Source organism: Schistocerca gregaria, chromosome X (assembly GCF_023897955.1).
Source record: "Schistocerca gregaria isolate iqSchGreg1 chromosome X, iqSchGreg1.2, whole genome shotgun sequence".
Taxonomy (NCBI): domain Eukaryota; kingdom Metazoa; phylum Arthropoda; class Insecta; order Orthoptera; family Acrididae; genus Schistocerca; species Schistocerca gregaria.
In genome coordinates, this window is record NC_064931.1 from 725,387,200 (window position 1) to 725,407,092 (window position 19,893).

Genomic DNA, 19,893 nt, shown 5'->3' on the forward strand with positions numbered 1-19,893 from the left:
GATAATGTAAACATATGTTTGCCTTTCTATGATCTCTCTTGTAAGTGAAGCATAAGGTCAGAAATGCCTTGCATGTTCCAACAGTGCTCCGGAATCCAAACTCATCTTCCTTAATGTCGACTTCTACTAGTTTTTTTATTCTTCTGTAAGGAATTTGCATTAGTATTTTGGAACCATGATTTATTAAACTGAATAGTAATATTCACATCTGTTGGCATAGTTTTTTTTTTGGGGGGGGGGGGGGGGAATTACTACATTCTTTTCAAAGGCTGAGGGTACTTTGCTTGCCCCAAATTTTGCGCACCAGGCGGAATAGTTTAGTCACGAGTGGTTCTCCAAAGCCTATCAATAGTTCTGATGGAATGCTGTCTACTCCAGATGCCTTGTTTTTACTTAGATCTTTCAGTGCTCTATCAAATTCTTCTTTCAGTATCATACCTCCCATCATATTTTTATGGTTAGTTATTACTTTAGTGTTGTGACATTTAAAACTCTTGAATCTGAAAAAGTGTTGTACTGAGACACTACAGTTGAAGAGGAAGAATAGAATAGTAGAAGCTGTATTGGTAAAATTAAAAATATAAACATCTAGGAAGCAAATGCAGACAAAGAAAGACCTTTGACCAAAAAATGATTATTTCAGCACCATGCCAGGCATTTTCGAGTAAGCTCGGAAACAAATTCAGAATCACAAGAGAAAAACTATCAGACTATACTCAATATAAAATTCAACAAAATCTATTTCTCTCAAAGTAATAGCCAAATTCAGAATCACAAGAGAAAAACTATCAGACTATACTCAATATAAAATTCAACAAAATCTATTTCTCTCAAAGTAATAGCCAAATGTGTACATTTAATTGTAAACATTATGTCACCTGCAGCACAACATGCTAAGCACAAAGCAGAAGTAGGTTGGCTGAAACAGTAAATTAAATGTCTGCATTCCAAGTGGGACATGCTCACCATTGACCTGTTCAAAATTCATCTTGAACTTATGAATAGAGTCAAGAAACACACAAATTCTAATGGAAAGAAAGTGGGGCAAACATCAACAAAAATTACAAACACTTATAGAAACTAACACACCAGCTAACAATAGATAAACAAACCACACATTCCACATATAAATGGTCAACCTTGTTGACATACAATTCACAAAACAAAAACTATTCCTACTAGAACGAGGATCTCCATACAATGTCAACACACAGGCTACACACAAGGCAATAGAGAACCTAACAACAGATAGTTAATATAAAATAAAACAAGAGAAGAACAACTCTAATTTCAAAGCGGGGCTAACAGGAGAGCTAACGGCAGAGGAAAACATATGCATAATATAGGAAAACAAAAATGAGGAAGAAAACAGATCCAGAAAAATAAGAAATAAGCTTAGCAGCAATGGAGCTCTCATCATAAAATTGGACAAGAGCAACACCATGGTAGCAATAAAACAGGAGGAATACATAACTAAAACCCCAAAATTTACAGAGGAGAACAACATAATGAAACTAACCACTGACCCAATACAAAGATACCAGACAGACAGACAGACAGACAGACAGACACACACACACACACACACACACACACACACCTCTCTAAAAACATCTCATATATATTCACAAAACAGAAAGTAATATGTCTCAAACAAAAGAACCCCAAGGAATCCACATCAAACAGCCTAACAAACATCCACAAACTAGAGACACCAATACGCCCACATATAAATTACAGAAGTGCACCCACATATCACCTGGCCAAAGAAAGGCACACATATTTACAGAAACATTACACACACACACACACACACACACACACACACACACACACACAACTGAAGTACACGCGACACTGAAGAGCTTATAGAAAAGATCAAGCAACAACAGCCAAACTCACATCATTTGACATCACATCCATGTACACCAATATTCCCACCACAGACAACACCATAAAACAAAAATTAGAACAACAAAAACACATTCCAAACCCCACATAAAATAAATAACAAACATTCTAAAATTAAACACACAACAAAACTATTTCACATCTGACAAACCACTTCTACTCACAATGGGATGTACTCCTCATGGGATCACCAATCACTGGAATCCTAGCCAACATCTTCCTAAATCACATTGAAAACAAAATATTTGAAACCATAGTGAAACCCAAACAATACAGAATAATATATCGTTATGTGGATGATACTGTATGGTTTCTAGATGAAACATCCGACTGCATACAACTTCTCCACAATGAAATAAGTACAGTTCACCCATCGATAAATTTCCCCTCAGAATCAAACAAGGAAAAAAAGCTAAATTTCTTACACATCACAATACACAGACACAATAACTAACAGCAATTTTCAATATTAAGAAAACCCACAAGCACCAGCACAACCCCAAATCAACACTCGAACCACCCCATTACCCAAAACGAAGCTGGGTTGCAACACATGGTACACATATAGAATAAAACTGCCCTCAATGGTGGAGGACAACTACAAAAATGAGGTACAAATAATCGAACAAACAGCAGTTGAAAATGGATACAAAACAAACATGATAGACGAACTAATCGAAAAACTTAAAACAAAACAAAAACAAAAATTGCATCCAATGCACAACAGCAAACAGATCTACACCAATGCTCAACTACAGGCACACAGAACACAAACACACAGAATACACCTGAAAAAAAGAAGCATCCAGAAGGACAAATGGCACACACTTACCTACAACAACAGAACAGCTCACAGAATATGCAATATATTCAATAAACAAGGACCGAAAATTGCCTAAAGAACAAACAACTCTATACAAAAGAAACTGAGGGCAACTAACAACACATCTGGGGTCTACCAACTCATGGATCAAAACTGCAATTCAGTTTTACTGGACAAACGAGTAGAAATTTCAACATCACATACACTGAACAAACAAGGGCACTTACGAGTAACAGCAGTAATACCACATTAACATGTCATCTCACAGACAAGAAACACAGACAGACAGACATAAACATAGACTTAAAAGTTCTTAAATGCGGGAAAAGCACTCCACAGAAAATTATAACAATCAAAGACACCCTCCACTCCCCCATCCCCAGCCCAGTGTCACTGCAAAACTCAAAGTTCCCACCCAGAACAAGTAAACATCACACAAGCAGTGAAACAGTGTTTGTTAGGAAGCTCAACTCAAACACCCGGTAACAGCACAAAAACATTAGAAAAGTAAGTACACACATGTACATACATAGTCTACTCCCTCTCCGCAATCAACTTTTCACAAAGCCAAACAGCATACATTTCAACACATTTTTCAAGAATTAGTACTATAACCTAAAAAATGTTAGTCATGTAGTAAAATAGCAAACCTTCATTTAAGAAACAATATAATGACAGTATTTCTCCAGGGAGGAAAAAAAATCAACATCATATTAGGCCTAAAATTTTGAGAAATTAGGCAATAAAACATTGATAACCACATATCAATCACAGATGACATACTGGAAGGCAATCGTTATAGCTGTGCTGCAAACACCAGAGAGATTTGTGAACACCAATATGTAATAATTAGGTATGTATTTATACTTCATGTTAATATTTCTGTCAATACTTGTACTAATGTCAACACTATAATCTCAAAAAGTGGTAACTATCCTAATGCATAAATTCTTTGTATATTGCTCAACAGATAATAAATAAAACCCACTGAATATGGAGGAACACCTCTGAAACTTGTGTGGGTGGCAAAACAAGAAAGATTGTATTTGTTCAAGGCAGAAACACATTTTCTTATTACATAAAGGAAACACTATTTATCAGTATTTGTACAGATTGATTCTTTTTAACTGGAAGGAAGGACAGATGAGAGCTTTGTTAACATTTCTAAAGATATGTAAATATGTCTCAAATACATGACATAAAGTAACTTCAAAAACTGTCAATTGACAAATATAACATGTTTATGTCCTGCACTGATAGGTAGCAGATGTAACGTCAATATTTACGAGAATGAAGGCCATATGTCGGCACAAAAACCGTTTTTTTGTATAAATAACATGATACCCCTCATTACATCTGCAGTACATAATGGGGAAATAAAATAAAGGATCGGTTGGTAGGACATGTTTTGAGGCATCAAGGGATCACAAATTTAGCATTGGAGGGCAGCGTAGAGGGTAAAAATCATAGAGGGAGACAGAGAGATGAGTACACTGAAGACAACAACAACAACAAATGCAGATCAAAGATAATAATGTGTGTGTAAATTGAAGGGGGTTTACTGCTACCAGCTACAGCGAGACATTAAATGGAATTGGTGGCGATGAGTGGAAATGTCCCTTCAATTTATATATAGTGCTCCACAGCTGCAGGATCAGCATGGTGCTGTTGTTTCAATGGAACAGACACTACACATTCGCACTAAAGGAAAGTCCAAGAAGTATCAGAAAGATATTAAAATGATTGAAATGAAAAGCGCTCTCTCTCTCTCTCTCTCTCTCTCTCTCTCTCTCTCTCTCTCTCTCTCTCTCTCTCTCTCTGTGTGTGTGTGTGTGTGTGTGTGTGTGTGTGTGTGTGTGTGTGTGTGTGTGTGTGTGTGTGTGTTTTTTACCCTTCCTTATAGGATGATCTGCCTTTCTTGGTTGGATGTATTGAGCAAAATATGCCAGAAAACAATAGGTTCAAAAAGCATTTTTGTGCAGCTATAGTCATAGAATGGCAGCCAATTGATGGCAAGCTAAAGCCCACACCTGTTCTGGTATCCAACTCCACAGAAGTTAAATGCTCCCCAGAGGAAATGGACCTACATGGTCGTCAGAGGGCACAGTCTCACCACAGTGCTGCACTCACAGCATAAGCATACCACTTGTCCTGCCACATGAATATGCCAGCCAATAGTGCTCCTCACAGCCAATATAAATACAACCACCCAGTGAATGGTCAGTCAGTTCTGTACTATACTAACATCTGGAAACTGTCATCAAAGCACTACAGTCTATTCAATGACTAGCTCACTTGGCACTTGGTCTTTCTCTCTGGTTGCAATTTGGATTGTATTTCTATTTGCTCTTGGTCTGTTGATACTGATGTGGCAGAGGTTTCTGCTTTGCTTTTCATATGTTGCTCTGGTCTTATCCTTTCCTGAGTCCTGTCCACTGTCAATCACCTGTGTTTAGCTTAGTTACAGCTTCCCATTGTGTTCTCTTCTGCAGGCAGTCCACCTTGCGGCTTCATGTGTTTCTGTTCAGGGTTCTGAGCATGCACTGATATCCCGCTACTCGCAGATATAGCACCCATGAAGAACTTGGAAGCAAGAATTTTGAGCCCACAGTGGTCCATCAATAATGTCAACTTTGTAGTGATGTTGGAAGTGGAAATTTTAAGCATTGACGGTAAAAACTGTTATTTGAGAAGAAAAAAAAATGAAAATTTAATTTCAGTTTTCTTTTTCACTATAGTCTTAGTTCACACGTGCTAATCTACAGTACCTTTTAGAATAAGAGTTCATCCATGCTGTCTGTGCTGCAGCAAAAATTAAAACACACAATGTTTAGATTTAATTATTAATAACATTACAACTTACAGAAACACATGTCGACTATCCCGCCACAGTGCTGTCATGCAGTATAGCTCATTTTCTAACCAAATAAATGGCAGTATGGTAGTTTTACCATAGCTGATTTAGTAGTCAAGCTTTATCCAGCAAACGTCACGGAAAATTTGTCTCTGTAACTTGTCACGGACAATAATTTAAAGTTTTCCTAGTTTTAAATGCTTATTTGAAACCATTAGTGGGTGCACAATTTACTGCAACATGTATTAGTTGGGGCCACTCCTGTTCCATATTCACATAAATGATATGCCCTCTAGTATTACGGGTAACCTTAAAATATTTCTGTTTGCTGATGACACTAGCTTGATAGTAAAGGATGTTGTGTGCAACATTGGCTTGGTATTAAATAGTGCAGTCCTTGACATAAGTTCATGGTTTATAGAAAAAAGTTCATGGCTTATAGAAAATAAACTAACGCTAAATCACAGTAAGACTCAGTTTTCACAGCTTCTAAGACACAATTCAATAAAACCCGGTGTTTTAATTTCATAGAATGGGCATATGACTAGTGAAACTGAACAGTTCAAATTTCTAGATGTTCAGATATATAGGGTGCCCCCCCCCCCCCCCCCAAAAAAAAAAGACCCGATTTTAACTTATAATAATATTGAGGCAAATGTCACTATGTAACTGAAACAGTGCTAGATGTAATTGGCACTGTCTAGAGTTTCAGAAAAAATCTGCTAGATGTCGCTACCAGTGCTGATCTGGAGCGTGCAGCCAGTCTTGCACAATATGGCGTTCACGCAACAGAAGGCGTATTATGATATTGAATTTAGTCGTACTCAATCATTGATTGCAGTTCAGTGGGGCTTTTCATAATTGATTTTGTGCTAAACCACCGTCACAAAAGAACATTTGACCATGGTATAAACAGTTTGAAGAAACAGGGTGCCTCTGTAAAGGCAAAAGTCCTGGCTGGCCATGCGTTCCTGAACAAACAGTGGAAGAAATGTGACGAGCACTTAAGAGGAGCCCTCACAATTCTACGTGTCGTGCTAGCTAAGAACGTACGTTACTGTGCATGATAGTGTGGCGTGTGTTACAGTGTCGTTTAGCCATCAAACCATACCGATTACAAACTGGTATAAGCTCTTCGAGATACTGACAAAGTGAAGCGAGTAGACTTTAGCAATGCTATTCTAGAGGACATGGAAGATGACACTTTTATGTCGCAGTTGATATTCAGTGATGAGGCAACTTTCCACATTAGTGGTAAGGTTCACTGTCATAATGTGCATATATGGGGGCTCAAAAATCCGCATGAAACAATTGAACACGAATGTGATTAACCAAAAGTGAATTTTTTTGTGCTGTTTTGCAAAGCAAGGTTTATGGACCCTACTTTTTTGAGGAATAAACCTTAACAAGACAATTATATCTTGCAATGCTACGGAACTGGCAATTCCCACAACTTGACTAACAATTTCATCTATCAGCAAAATGGAGCACCACCGCACTGTCACAACAACGTGCACAGTTCACTCAATGCCAACGTGCCTCAACGTTGGATAGGGTGTACAGGACCGAGAGACCAGGCTTTACACTCTTTGCCTCCTAGGTTACCTGACTTAACATCATCTGATTTCTTCCTGCAGGGATATGTTAAACAATGTGTTTACGTTCCTCCCTTACCTCATGCCACTGATGAAATAAAAGCCAGAATATCAGCTGCTGTAGCTTCGGTGACAGAAGACACCTTACGCTCAGTTTGGGATGAATTCGGCTATTGGCTAGATGTCACCTGTGCAGCCAATGGAGAACATACTGAACATTTATGATGGATTTTTATAAACTTCTGTCTTTTCTGAGTAATTTAGTATGCAACTGTTGGTGTTAAGCCCTTCTTCCTAATAAATAATTCTATTTAAAATCGGGTCACACTCTTTGGGAAACCATGTACAGTAAACTGTCGTGGAAAGCCCACATTCAGGATCTCGTTCAAAGACTTAATGCTGCCATTTTTAATATTCGAACGTTATCTGAAGTAAGTGATTGTTCCACACGAAAATTAGTCTACTTTTTTATTTGCTTTTGTCTTATGGTATTACATTTTGGGGTAACTCTTCCCATTCCAAAAGGATATTTTTGGTTAAAAAATGGGGGGGTTCGGGCAATAAGTTGTGTAAGTTCGTGAACCTCTTGTCGACCCCTTTGCACGCATGCATGCATGCATGCATGCATGCACGCACGCACGCACGCACGCGCACACACACACACACACACACACACACACACACACACACACACACACTTTACTGTCATTTCTTCTTAACAATACCAGCTTATTCGCAAGAATAAGCAGTTTTGACTCAGTTAATACTCGACATAAATCCAACATGAATTTGGATCAGACTTCCGTAACCCTTGTGCAGAAAGGCGTGCAGTATACTGCTGCATGCATTTTTAATAAGTTACCACAAGAATTTAAAAATCTTTCACGTAATAGACACGCTTTCAAATCTAAACTGAAGAGTTTCCTCATGGATCACTCCTCCTATTCTGTTGATGGAGTTCCTTGAAAAATTAAGCTGATTCTTATGATATATTGTTGGCTGTGTTTACTTAAACTTATGGCTTCACTTTTTTCGGTTCATAAACATTTTATTTTTATCTGTTATTACTTTTATGTTTTAATTTATGTACTGACATGTTCCATGACCTTGGAGATTTGCTCCTCAATTCGGTCCTACGGAACTTGACATGTAAAAAAAGTGATTTCTATTAAACATCCTGCTCTTGCTGACAAATAATGTGATTCTGTACAAGTTTTTAACATTTCAGAGTAATATAAAACTGCTGAAAAATAATATTCTTAAAATGTTACACACAAATTATCATAAGAAATATTTGTGATAAAAATTACACTTATACTTTCAGGAGAAGTATGAAAGTTTAATCCAGGATGCTTCATGAAGTAATTTGCACTTATTTAAACCAAATCACCAACCACCGGGAGCTGTAATGTGTTAAAATACAGTGTATGCCTAGACTAGCTTAAAACACAAGAAAACTGAAAAGAAACAATAAATTGCAATTATTTTATATTATACTACTACAATAATTATCCTATTGATAAAGAATACTGTGTTATATTGTTGAGTGTAATGTGGAAAGTGCTACACATTTGCTGTCAATCTGGTTCTAAAAATATGGGATAAAAACCAAAACCTACCACATCTTAAAGTAAGCGAAAGCAAACTGTCACACTCATGCAAGTCACATAAGTAACAGAGTTCAAATAAACAGTAAGGCTTTATAGTGATCTACTACATGAAAGGATGGGAAAATGTAAGGAAGAGAGAAACAAAACTTTTTGACAAGTGATTCTTTTTCTTTTCTTTACTACCACGTTGAGTGTCTGCACAACTTTACCACTAAACACATGAGAATGACTGCTTCAGCTGGAGAGCCAACATTCAGTCGGGAGATTTCATATAAACTACTTGTATAACTACGGACCAGTAGCTAGTAATGACTGAATTCAATGCAGAAGAACCCATGAAACAATTTAATGTAATGACCTCAGTCAATCAAAGAAAATTTTGTTAGCTAACAGCAGTAAAAATATTTAAATGAAGTTGTAAGAATTAGTTCTATTATGTATCTCTCTCTTCGTCAGACAGTATGTTGGCAAACTACTAATAAGAAGCAGATGTCTCACTAGTGGCACAGGAAACAAAGGTTGAGGCCACAGAAGCAGCAAAAAGTTTGATTAATTTATATACTATACTAAAAGCTGTTCAATGAACTATAAGTAACATAAATAAGATTGGATTATGCTAACAAGCACAAAATACTAAAAATCTGTCTTGGACATGTTTAAGTAATTTTACTAAGTTACAGATCAGTTTTCAGACATTACTTTACTTCCCAAGCGAAGACTACTAAAACTATAGGATCCACTGTGTTTCAACAGTATTTTGCCTCACTGAAATTGTAAGACAATATACAATACTACACAGTATATACTCACCATAGGACTGAACAGGAAATCTGTGATTCTCCATTGCTCTCTTGCCTGGAAATACCTTAAGCGAGACAGAGCCTTCAGTTTTAAAGGGTATGTCACTGGTATCACTTGAGATGTCTGTATATAATTTACTTTTCTTGCTCTATATTTGCCTTTAGAATTTATTTCCACTCTCACAGGTTCATAGGCATAATCCGGATTGACTACTTCTAGTACATATGATCCTGAAGGCACATTATGTATGGTGAAAGTACCATCCTCTCTGTAAAAGTATGTATATAATTTATTTCAGAAACCCACACACACAAATAATTATTTCAGGTACAAATTAAAATCAGCTCAAATATATAACTTGAAATTTTCATGTAAAGCTGTAATCTTTCTGTCAAGTACCAAATTTACAACTATTAATCACTCTCATATCCTCAGTCATGCTGCACTTCTTATTTTACAATTTCATTGAAATTGGTTTCCTTATTGCACCTTCTGGGAGATAGTATAACTCTAATGTACACTATCTTAGTACTTGTCACCAATTAATGAGGTTCTTAAGAAGGCTACCATTTACAAGTTAAGGATAGTAAGGAAACGAGAGCAAATTTTGTGATCAAGGTATTGGGAAGTTTACAGCAAACAACACTTTTAGCATAAAACAGTATCCACAAAAACAATTACAAATTTCTGAAAATGAAAATATGCATTTTAAAAATCAATAACAAAACCAGAAAATCCCGTCCTCTACAAAACAGTTCATAAGCAACATGATTACTTATAGCTACCTCAATTTTGGCAGCAATGTGGCCTGGTTCCTATGAGGTCATCCAAGAGGTTATTGGTATTGGAAAGTTGATTTAGTGGAGTGGTACCTGAAATGCCAAAATTTGTGTACCCAAAACAGCCCATGCATGCTCTTACCATCTCTTGCGTTGAATGTCTTCACCTGTGAGAAATTTATCAGTCACCATAGCTTGATAAGAAAAGAAGTGAATATCCATGAAGATGTCTGGATAAATGGCCTCTCTGGCAAGTTGCACATGTGGTTGACATATCTCATCACTGTGTATCAAGACGTTAACAGCATCTCTCTCCTCGTCAATGAATATATGAGGCCCCGTACGCCCCTACAACATGCAATCTCCCCACATCAAAAATCCATCACCACCAAATTGATCTCTTTACATGAGGTTTCTTGACTGTACTAGCTACCACCTTCCCAACAGACATAAGAGCAATAAAAAGTATTTTGAAAAGAGAGGCAGGATTTGTGTGTGATAAAACACATTCCTTGTCCAACTTCAATGTAGTTAACTTCAGAGGAAGTCTCTGTGCTCTGGTATGATTAATATTGGACAGATTCTTTCTGCCTTTAGAAACCACAATCAGCATTTTCAGATTACACTTTGTGGTGTCCAACACTTACAGCCTGTATCTGAACTTCAAGGAATTAAAGTCTACAGTGAAAAACTGGATCAAAATGGAGTCTTCTGTAGCATTAGATGGCAAACTTCACCAACTGTCTACACACTGCTCACAACAAAATGAAAATGCACCAGTACATTATAGTACCACTGCATTTACTTTCATTATCTTCAAATCCTGTGCCCATTTGGCACATGGTGTACTATTTTACCACACAGATAAAACAATTCCAGTTTGTGAGTAAATGTTGATCAGTTACTGAGGTTGTTCACAGTTTCTTTTTTCATTTCACTTTTCTACAACTGGACACTACTGCAGCATGTTGACAGCAGTGCTAATAAAAATTATGACACTCATAGACAGTATAAATACAGAAATATCCATAACACAAAGAATGAAACACCAGTATTAGGAGGCATATCGAATTCTGCCAAGAGCACTGACAACTCAAAAATGCAATACTCTGAAAAACTCCACCTAAAGAATTAATTCTATGAAACTTATATTGAAATAGTAAAAGCGCCTTCAAACTGAAAGTAAGTATTGTTGGCACTACTTTTCTTGCTGGAGTGTGGCTTGGAGAGTTAAATGCCATCCTTTGCGATTGTATAACAGGACAGTAATAAGGAAAGTGTCTTACCTTTTGTCTCCCATGGTCTAAGAATTTCTGAACATAAATACTGGGAAAAACTGAAAGAGAACAGTGAACTACATCTATAACAGTTGTGTGAAATTAAAATTGACATTATTTTGACATTTCTAACACTGCGCATCTCAAAAATCGCTGATGAAATTATCAACTAAGCAAAGTTGTTTGCACTGAAAGCCTTTAGTTATCACCTTAGCAGCATTTGGGAAAGTCTACAGATGAAGAGTAAATTGGGTGCTATTTTACACACAATGAAAAAATCACCCTAAGAAATGATAAGCTTTTGCATGTGCAAGCTATTGGTATTGTTCACAGGACTGAAAAACAAAATAATTCATAAAACAGGTGGTAAAGTAGCTGTATACTTGATGTCCCTCCTAAGAGTTGTCAGGTACATTTTCTATGAGGTTTTGACAGATATTTGCAATTTCATTTTTTCAATGAGAAACTGCAGGCAGCTAGTCATGTCTTTCACATGATGCCCAGTGTCAATGGAAAGTGTCAATTTGCTTCCGGTTCAGGGGAAAAAAGGATTTTAAAGTCGAATTTTACATGCTCATTTAACAGAGCACTCCCAAATTAGTTTAGCGCAATATCTGTGTTATTGATATGTGTAAAGTGGGGAAGTAAAACACAAAGAATAGTCAGTATCCTCCCAGTGACAGAGCAATGCTGCTGTGTGGTGGTAGCAGTCAGCGTGGGCCAGAGTGGTGCTGTTGCTCCTAGTGCGCCGGTTATTCTTCACCTTCTATGACTTTTACTGTCTCCATTAACACACATCGTTAAAACAAATATGGTACTTGATTAATGTGGGTCCACTCTACTCAATGGGCAGGTAAAATTCATAGCAACTAAGGCATTGGAGTTTCATTTAGGAGCAGTGAGTTTCATCTACATCTACATCCATACTCCGCAAGCCACCTGACGGTGTGTGGCGGAGGGTACCCTGAGTACCTCTATCGGTTCTCCCTTCTATTCCAGTCTCGTATTGTTCGTGGAAAGAAGGATTGTCGGTATGCTTCTGTGTGGGCTCTAATCTCTCTGATTTTATCCTCATGGTCTCTTCGCGAGATATACATAGGAGGGAGCAATATACTGCTTGACTCTTCGGTGAAGGTATGTTCTCGAAACTTTAACAAAAGCCCGTATCGAGCTACTGAGCGTCTCTCCTGCAGAGTCTTCCACTGGAGTTTATCTATCATCTCCGTAACGCTTTTGCAATTACTAAATGATCCTGTAACGAAGCGCGCTGCTCTCCGTTGGATCTTCTCTATCTCTTCTATCAACCCTACCTGGTGCGGATCCCACACTGCTGAACAGTATTCAAGCATTGGGCGAACAAGCGTACTGTAACCTACTTCCTTTGTTGTCGGATTTCATTTCCTTAGGATTCTTCCAATGAATCTCAGTCGGGCATCTGCTTTACCAACGATCAACTTTATATGATCATTCCATTTTAAATCACTCCTAATGCGTACTCCCAGATAATTTATGGAATTAACTGCTTCCAGTTGCTGACCTGCTATTTTGTAGCTAAATGATAAGTTTCAGGTTCCAATACAGCAGTCCACATTTAGGTTTTCTGTTTTATTAAATCAGTTCAGGTCTTTCCCTATATTTATATCCAACTGGGAATGGGGACCTAAAGCTTAACATGGAATTTGAACCACATTTCATTTATGGTGATGTGCACATCATTGAGAGATGCATGACAGTTTAAAAGTCAGAGTGAAAAAATAAGTGGGTCACACTGAATTTGAGTCTGCAACATTTCAGTTTCCAGGCATGTACTTTACCGGTAGACCACCAGGCTAGAAACAGGTTTAGATTAAGCTTCGCTGCCCACTCAAGTTGTGGTGGCAGAACTTCTAGATGGCAACGGCATCATATTCACAGTCCAGGAGAATAATTCATCACAGTTCTGCCAATTTCCACAAAATATTTGCAAATCATGTAGGTAGGTTAGAGAGCTTGAAAAAAGAAACTGAAATGTTGGATTCAGATGTAGGGGTAAGACGAACGGGACTTCAACATTTGGGTACTGTAGTAATGCAGGAATAGGTTTAACAAACAGCATAGTAAAGCATTTTATCACACGGACAATAGACATACAGCCAACAACTGCCACAGTTGGACAAGTTTTTATGACTATTAGCTACACAGATGATCAAGTGATTTAAAGAATACATGATGGAGAAAATAATTTATTCTGACAGTTAAGGGAGACAAAAATTTATTGTAACTAAAGACTTGAATTTTATAGTAGGAAAAGGAAGAGAAAGAAAAATAATAGGAGAACATGGGCTGCAAGAAAGAAATGTCAGGGGAAGCTGTCTGACAGAATTCTGTACACAGCACAATTTAATCATTGTTAACACTTTGTTTAAAAATCATGATAGAAGGTCGTACATTTAAAAGAGACCTTGAGACACCAGAAGGTTTGAGAGACAGATTATATAGAGGTAACACAGAAATTCAAAACCTGATTTTATGCAAAAAACATTTCAGGAAACAGATGTGAACTCTGACCGTAATTTATTCTTATGAACAGCAAATATAAAAACTGAATTAATTGTAGAAAGGGAGGCAATATAGATGGAACACAGATAACAGAGAGAGAGAGAGAGAGAGAGAGAGAGAGAGAGAGAGAGATATTCTTGAGGGCTTCAAAGGGAGAATTGTGTAATGACTGACAAACGGAGGAATGGAATACAAAGGAAGATGAATGTGTAGCTTTGAGAGACCGAATAGAAAAAGGCAACAGAGGAACAAAATGGCATAAAGGCAAGGCCCCATAGAATCCAACGGATGACACACCATATTTTTAATTTATCAAAGCTGGGCATACGTGTCACCGAGTTACCAGTGATCCGTATTTGTAGAAAACGTACTTATTTTCTATCTGCTGAGAGCTGTTGTTATTGTTATTATTATTATTACAATCTGACCAGTTTCGGACAGTGTTGCCCACCTTCACATCTGTGAAATGATCTCTATTACTAAATAGCTAACCAGGAATATGGGTCCAGTTGCAGGTTGCCTAACAGCTTCCAGGGCTATAAAAACTATTTTCAATGCTTCATAAAGTATTGACCAAATTTAATAATTTAGAATGACGTAATAATCTACTCATTAAGAACCATAATCTTATGTTAATGGTTTAATACAACTCATGTATTACAGCTGGACACTTTGTGTCCTGAGATAGCATAACTCATGGCATGCAAATTAGCCAGACTGCATACATCCAGTACTTGAGAAAGAATGATTAGTGACTTCCAGCAAACTTTACACACAATATCAAACCATTTTCTGCTTATATTCTTCATGACAAATATTTAAATGTATTAACTCATTTCTAAAGTTATCAAATATGTGAAACTATTTAATACATTGGAGTTAAATTCCTTACAGAATCGAGTGTGAGGGGTTTACTGGTATAAAAATAAATAACAATTGTGTTCTAATACCATGGTTAGAACATTACAGAGCTAGTTTTTTTTATGCCATTAGAGTATAAACACTGTATAACATCATTTTCCATAGTTACAGAGTAACCAGTCTCATCAGACCTATCAATTTTACTGTAATATACTAAAGCCAAACTAGTATGCCTTTAGTTTGTATTATGATTTTAAAAGAAATCTGATTGATGTAAAAACCCTGGAGTGTTAATAAGTGCCCCCCATAGTCACTAGCAGCTTTAAAAATACCATTTTGAAATAATTTACAATTTAAAATATTCCAAAGCATTAAAAACAAAAACATTATAGTGGATTTCCTAGATTGACAAAAATATTTTATTAAAAAGAAAAAGTTAAAGTTTAAAGGATATGCCGCACCTTCTTTTTTGTTTAACTATCATCGGCTGAGCTGCATAAGTGCAAAGCTGAAAGTAGTGCTGTGTTAGCGTTTCTCTTCATCATGTCAATCCTGGCACAGCTAGTGTGATGTGGGCCGCATAGCAGATGGGTTGTAAAGTGTTCCATCATATCCCAATAGGATGCACTAATGAAGGTTAGAACAGGTCTTTAAAAATTTCATAATATTTACAAATCTGCAAAATGACTTTGTGCAACAGTTCTGTTGGAGTTTTTAGCTGGTGGGCATATATCTCAAGTTGTTATAGCATACTCAAATAAAAACTCTTTGAATCTTTGATCAGTATTTTCATCTGTTCCCCTACTGTACAAAGTTCATGTTAACATGATTTTTGTGTGCCCAAAATGCTGTCGTATTTGTGTTGACAATGTTCTTTATAACAGATCTAAAAAATTCAGCCTATTTATCACACAACCTTTATTACATGTTACACATTTGACATTATACACCCCAGAATTATTGTATTGGTTCTTTTTTGCCATGCTGAGTTTATGCCTTAATCTGTGTACAATTTATCCTTCATTCCAATACGCTACAGCTACGTTGTCTGGAAAAAAAATGTAGCAATTCTTTCTGTGTTTCATCCTCTCTGCATCAAAGCAACAAATATTTTCTTAACTTTCACTTTCTTACTTTCAGTATTTCTGTTTGCAATTTCATGTATTTATTTTTAAACATGCACGATATCCTGTCAGTTATATCAATTCTCTGTTGCTACTTGTTTAATAACCCTAATTCTCTTTGCAATTTGTCTTACATGAATGTCAGTCTGAGGGCTCTGTACCACATAGTGTAAAAGTATGCTCTCTTATGTTGAGCTGGGTAGCACAGCACCTCTCTTACGATATTATATAATCATGTATCCTTTCTAAAGAAGTTGGAAATGTGCCTCCTTCTCCTCCCTTTGATGTCCAGCTCTACAAAGTTAATTGTTACATTGTTTTCCAGCTCTAGTACGAATTAGATTTTCAGATGCTGGTTGTTTTAACATTTCCATCAGTCCTATTACATCATTTTTCTTTCCTTTGCAAAACACAGTAGATTCAATGACATACCATATGCAACAAAAATCATCATCTCTCTAATTCCTGGGAAAGCGCCGAAAAAATTATTCTTTAGGCTGTTCCCAAATATTTTTGCCAACATGCCTATTAGGCAATTGCCCATGGCTAAACTACTGGAAATACTACACACAGCTTCAAAGGATTTTTATCTGAATGTGCTAAAACTTGAGATTTATGCCCAGCAGTTAATGACTCTGCAAGAACTGCCAAACAAACAAAGTGCTTTTGCACATCATAATTATCATCAAAATTTTAAAGACATGCTTTAGTCTTGATCAATGCATTGTGCTTGAATAGGATGGGATGTTTTAACATGCACCTACTATGGTGGTGACATGCCATGCATTGGCAGCTTCAAGTTCGACACCCTGAAGGAAGCCTCCACATGGCACTACTTTCAGCCTAGGATGTTTTAATGGCATAGAATATAGGATAAATATAAGTTTTTAACTATTTCCCTTTAGTATAATATTGTTGTCACCATAGGAAGACTTCTCTGATGTTTTATGTTTAATGCTCTGGAATAATGTGTGTGTAAATTATTACAAGATTGGATTTTTAAATCCACTAGTTCCTGTGGATGGCACTCATTAACACACTGGGATTTTTACACCAATCATTTCTTTTAAAATTATAATACAAATGAAAGCATAGTAGTTTGGCTTTACTATATGACAAATTGATAGGTCTGATAAGACTGGTTACTCTGGAACTACAAGAAATGGTATGTTATATAAAAATTGTATTGTAATGGTATAAAAAAACTAGCTCTGTAATATTCTAAACACAGGATTAGAACATTACAGTCATTTATTTTTACACTGTTTAACATATCTGAAGATGGTGACAACACCGAAACCAGTCATTTATTTTTACACTGTTTAACATATCTGAAGATGGTGACAACGCCGAAACCAGTCAGCCTGAAATAATACAAACAGTGATCGACAGACAGAAAAAAGTCTACATTGAATGTAATTGGCAAAATGAGAAAATACAGACATTCAGTACATGAAGCTGGTGGAAAGGAATACAAATGTCTAAAAAATGAGACTGGTAGAATGTGTAACATGGAAAAGTAGGAACGGCTGTAAGAGACATGCAAAGATGTAGCAGGTACAACTGTGGGAAACATAAATGCCATCTAATGGAAAATGATACCTCTAGATCAATGATAATATTATGAGCTCAACTGGCAAGTTGGTAGCCAGCATTGACAGGAAGGCTGAAAGGTAACGGAAATATATAGAACAGCATACAAGGGGAACAAACAAGAAGACAATATAGGTGAAAAACGAAACAAGGTACCTCGAGTTGCCAGTATTAACTCAGAATTTTGATTTTATTGAGAGCGAGGCATGAAAGAACTGTTTCACCTGGTATGAGATATATGAGATAAGCAAAACACCATCAAGACTTCTAGTAATTTGGTAATGCAGAGAGAAAAAGGCTTGCATGCCATGCACTTGTACAGAGAGCTGTATGAAACCAGTTTTCATACTGAAGACCCCCCCTACTACAAATAGAAATTGATATTGCTTGCTATAATGTGATAGTTGTATTTTGTAATTTTTGATTTGTGTAGAGTTGACTCACTTCTGATTCTGAAAACTGGTTTATTTTCATACTGTTTGATGACACAAATGAAGCAGCTAAAAGATACTGTCGGATGTCTATGTAACTTCATACATGTACACATCACTGGTGGGTATGTAATGATGAGTGGCAATTCTCTGTGACAAGTAGGATGGCCATGGCCACTGGAGTGCATTAGTGTTGTTTATGTTTCGTGTTGTTACGAGGCTTGGTAAAGGATATAAGCGGTATCAACAGCATTAGATGATGAGTCGTCACTGAAGGACACAGAGGGGCTACATAATTACGCGAGACAGCACTATCAGTAACAAATCAACCTTTAAAGGGGTCTCATTGTTGGTACAAATTTGACTGGCTGGTCAAATTGTGCGTGGCCTGGTGTTGGACTGCACAGGAACATGAAGCCAGGTATACACGTCGTCAAGGTTCTGGTCAACCACATCCGACCACCACAAGGGAGGATATATCCATAAGTGTACCAAGCACTTAAAAACACTTTCACACATGTGCCTGCCATCTGAGAACAAGTAATGTGTCTCCTTGCAACATTCTGCGTCATCCTGCACCATTGGTAAGAGATTGGCAGCAGCCAGACTGGGGAATTACTGTTCCATGCATAGGCTGCGGTTAACAGCACAAATCACTGTGTTTGGAGTGGTACCATTATTGGGAAGCCTGGACTGCTGACAAATGGTGTTATTTTGTGTCCAGTGACAAATTTTAGTTCTGCCCTATTCTGGATGACCACTGTCAGTAACTATGCGGCAGCCTGGGTAGAGGAGTTGTTCTTCCAATATTTTGGAGAGGCACAACAGCATTACCCCTGGCCTCATGGTATAGGGAACTATTGGGTACGACTTAAGGCCTTGGCTCATAGTGACGGGGAACTCTTGAAAGCACAATGGTATGTCACAGACATCCTGCATCTTCAGGTGTTCCGTCTTGTGTAACAGTACTGTGGTGCCATATGTCAACAGAAAACTGCTCGTCCACATGTGGCACATATCTCTTCGAACTGTCTGCATGATGTTGAGGTACCCTCGTTGCCAGCAAGATCCCCTGATCTTTCCCCGATAGAGCACGTTTGGGACTGTCTCAATGGCAGTATATGGTACACCAAGATACAGTTATAACAGCTGTAGTCTAGCTTACCTAAGGAGACAATACAACACTTTATGACACTCTTCCCAACTGAATTAGTGCACGCATCCAGGCCAGAGCACATACAATGCCACAGTGAAGGTTGGGTAAGGTTTGTTAATACTTTCTTTACGACTAGTGATTTCATGGTGGGATTTCAAGATTATGTGTGGGGTACTGTCTTTTGATGAGTAGATATAACTGAAGAGAGAATTGCTGAATCGAGTTAACATAGTGCAAGAATAGTATTTATGCTCATCTGAAACTTTGTAAGGAATTTGGTATATCTTACAGATATGCATTTTGATTCTTGATTTTAATGATGTGGAAGCATCATAACCAAACCCAACACAGCCACAACAAATTAATGAGCAATAAATGAAATATTTGAAAGCATTTTTGAATGGTTCTTTGTAAATGGTCCACCACTTAACTTAGGGGGAAAAAAAGTTCAACTTGAGGCCTTGTTTTGTAAAAAAAAGGGTTATTCACTTGAAAGTAAGCAGGATAATTAGGAAAGAATAATTAGTGATTAGAGGGAAA

At 37.1% G+C, this 19,893-nt stretch overlaps 1 protein-coding gene across 1 annotated transcript in view; it reads right to left on the bottom strand.

The window, feature by feature from the left end:
- LOC126297503 (ER membrane protein complex subunit 7 homolog) overlaps positions 1-19,893 on the bottom strand; it is a 47,027-nt gene that overhangs the window by 17,376 nt on the left and 9,758 nt on the right. The window contains exon 2 of the mRNA XM_049988388.1: positions 9,604-9,862. Coding sequence (XP_049844345.1) covers positions 9,604-9,862 — 259 coding nt within the window. The remainder of the gene's footprint in view (positions 1-9,603; positions 9,863-19,893) is intronic.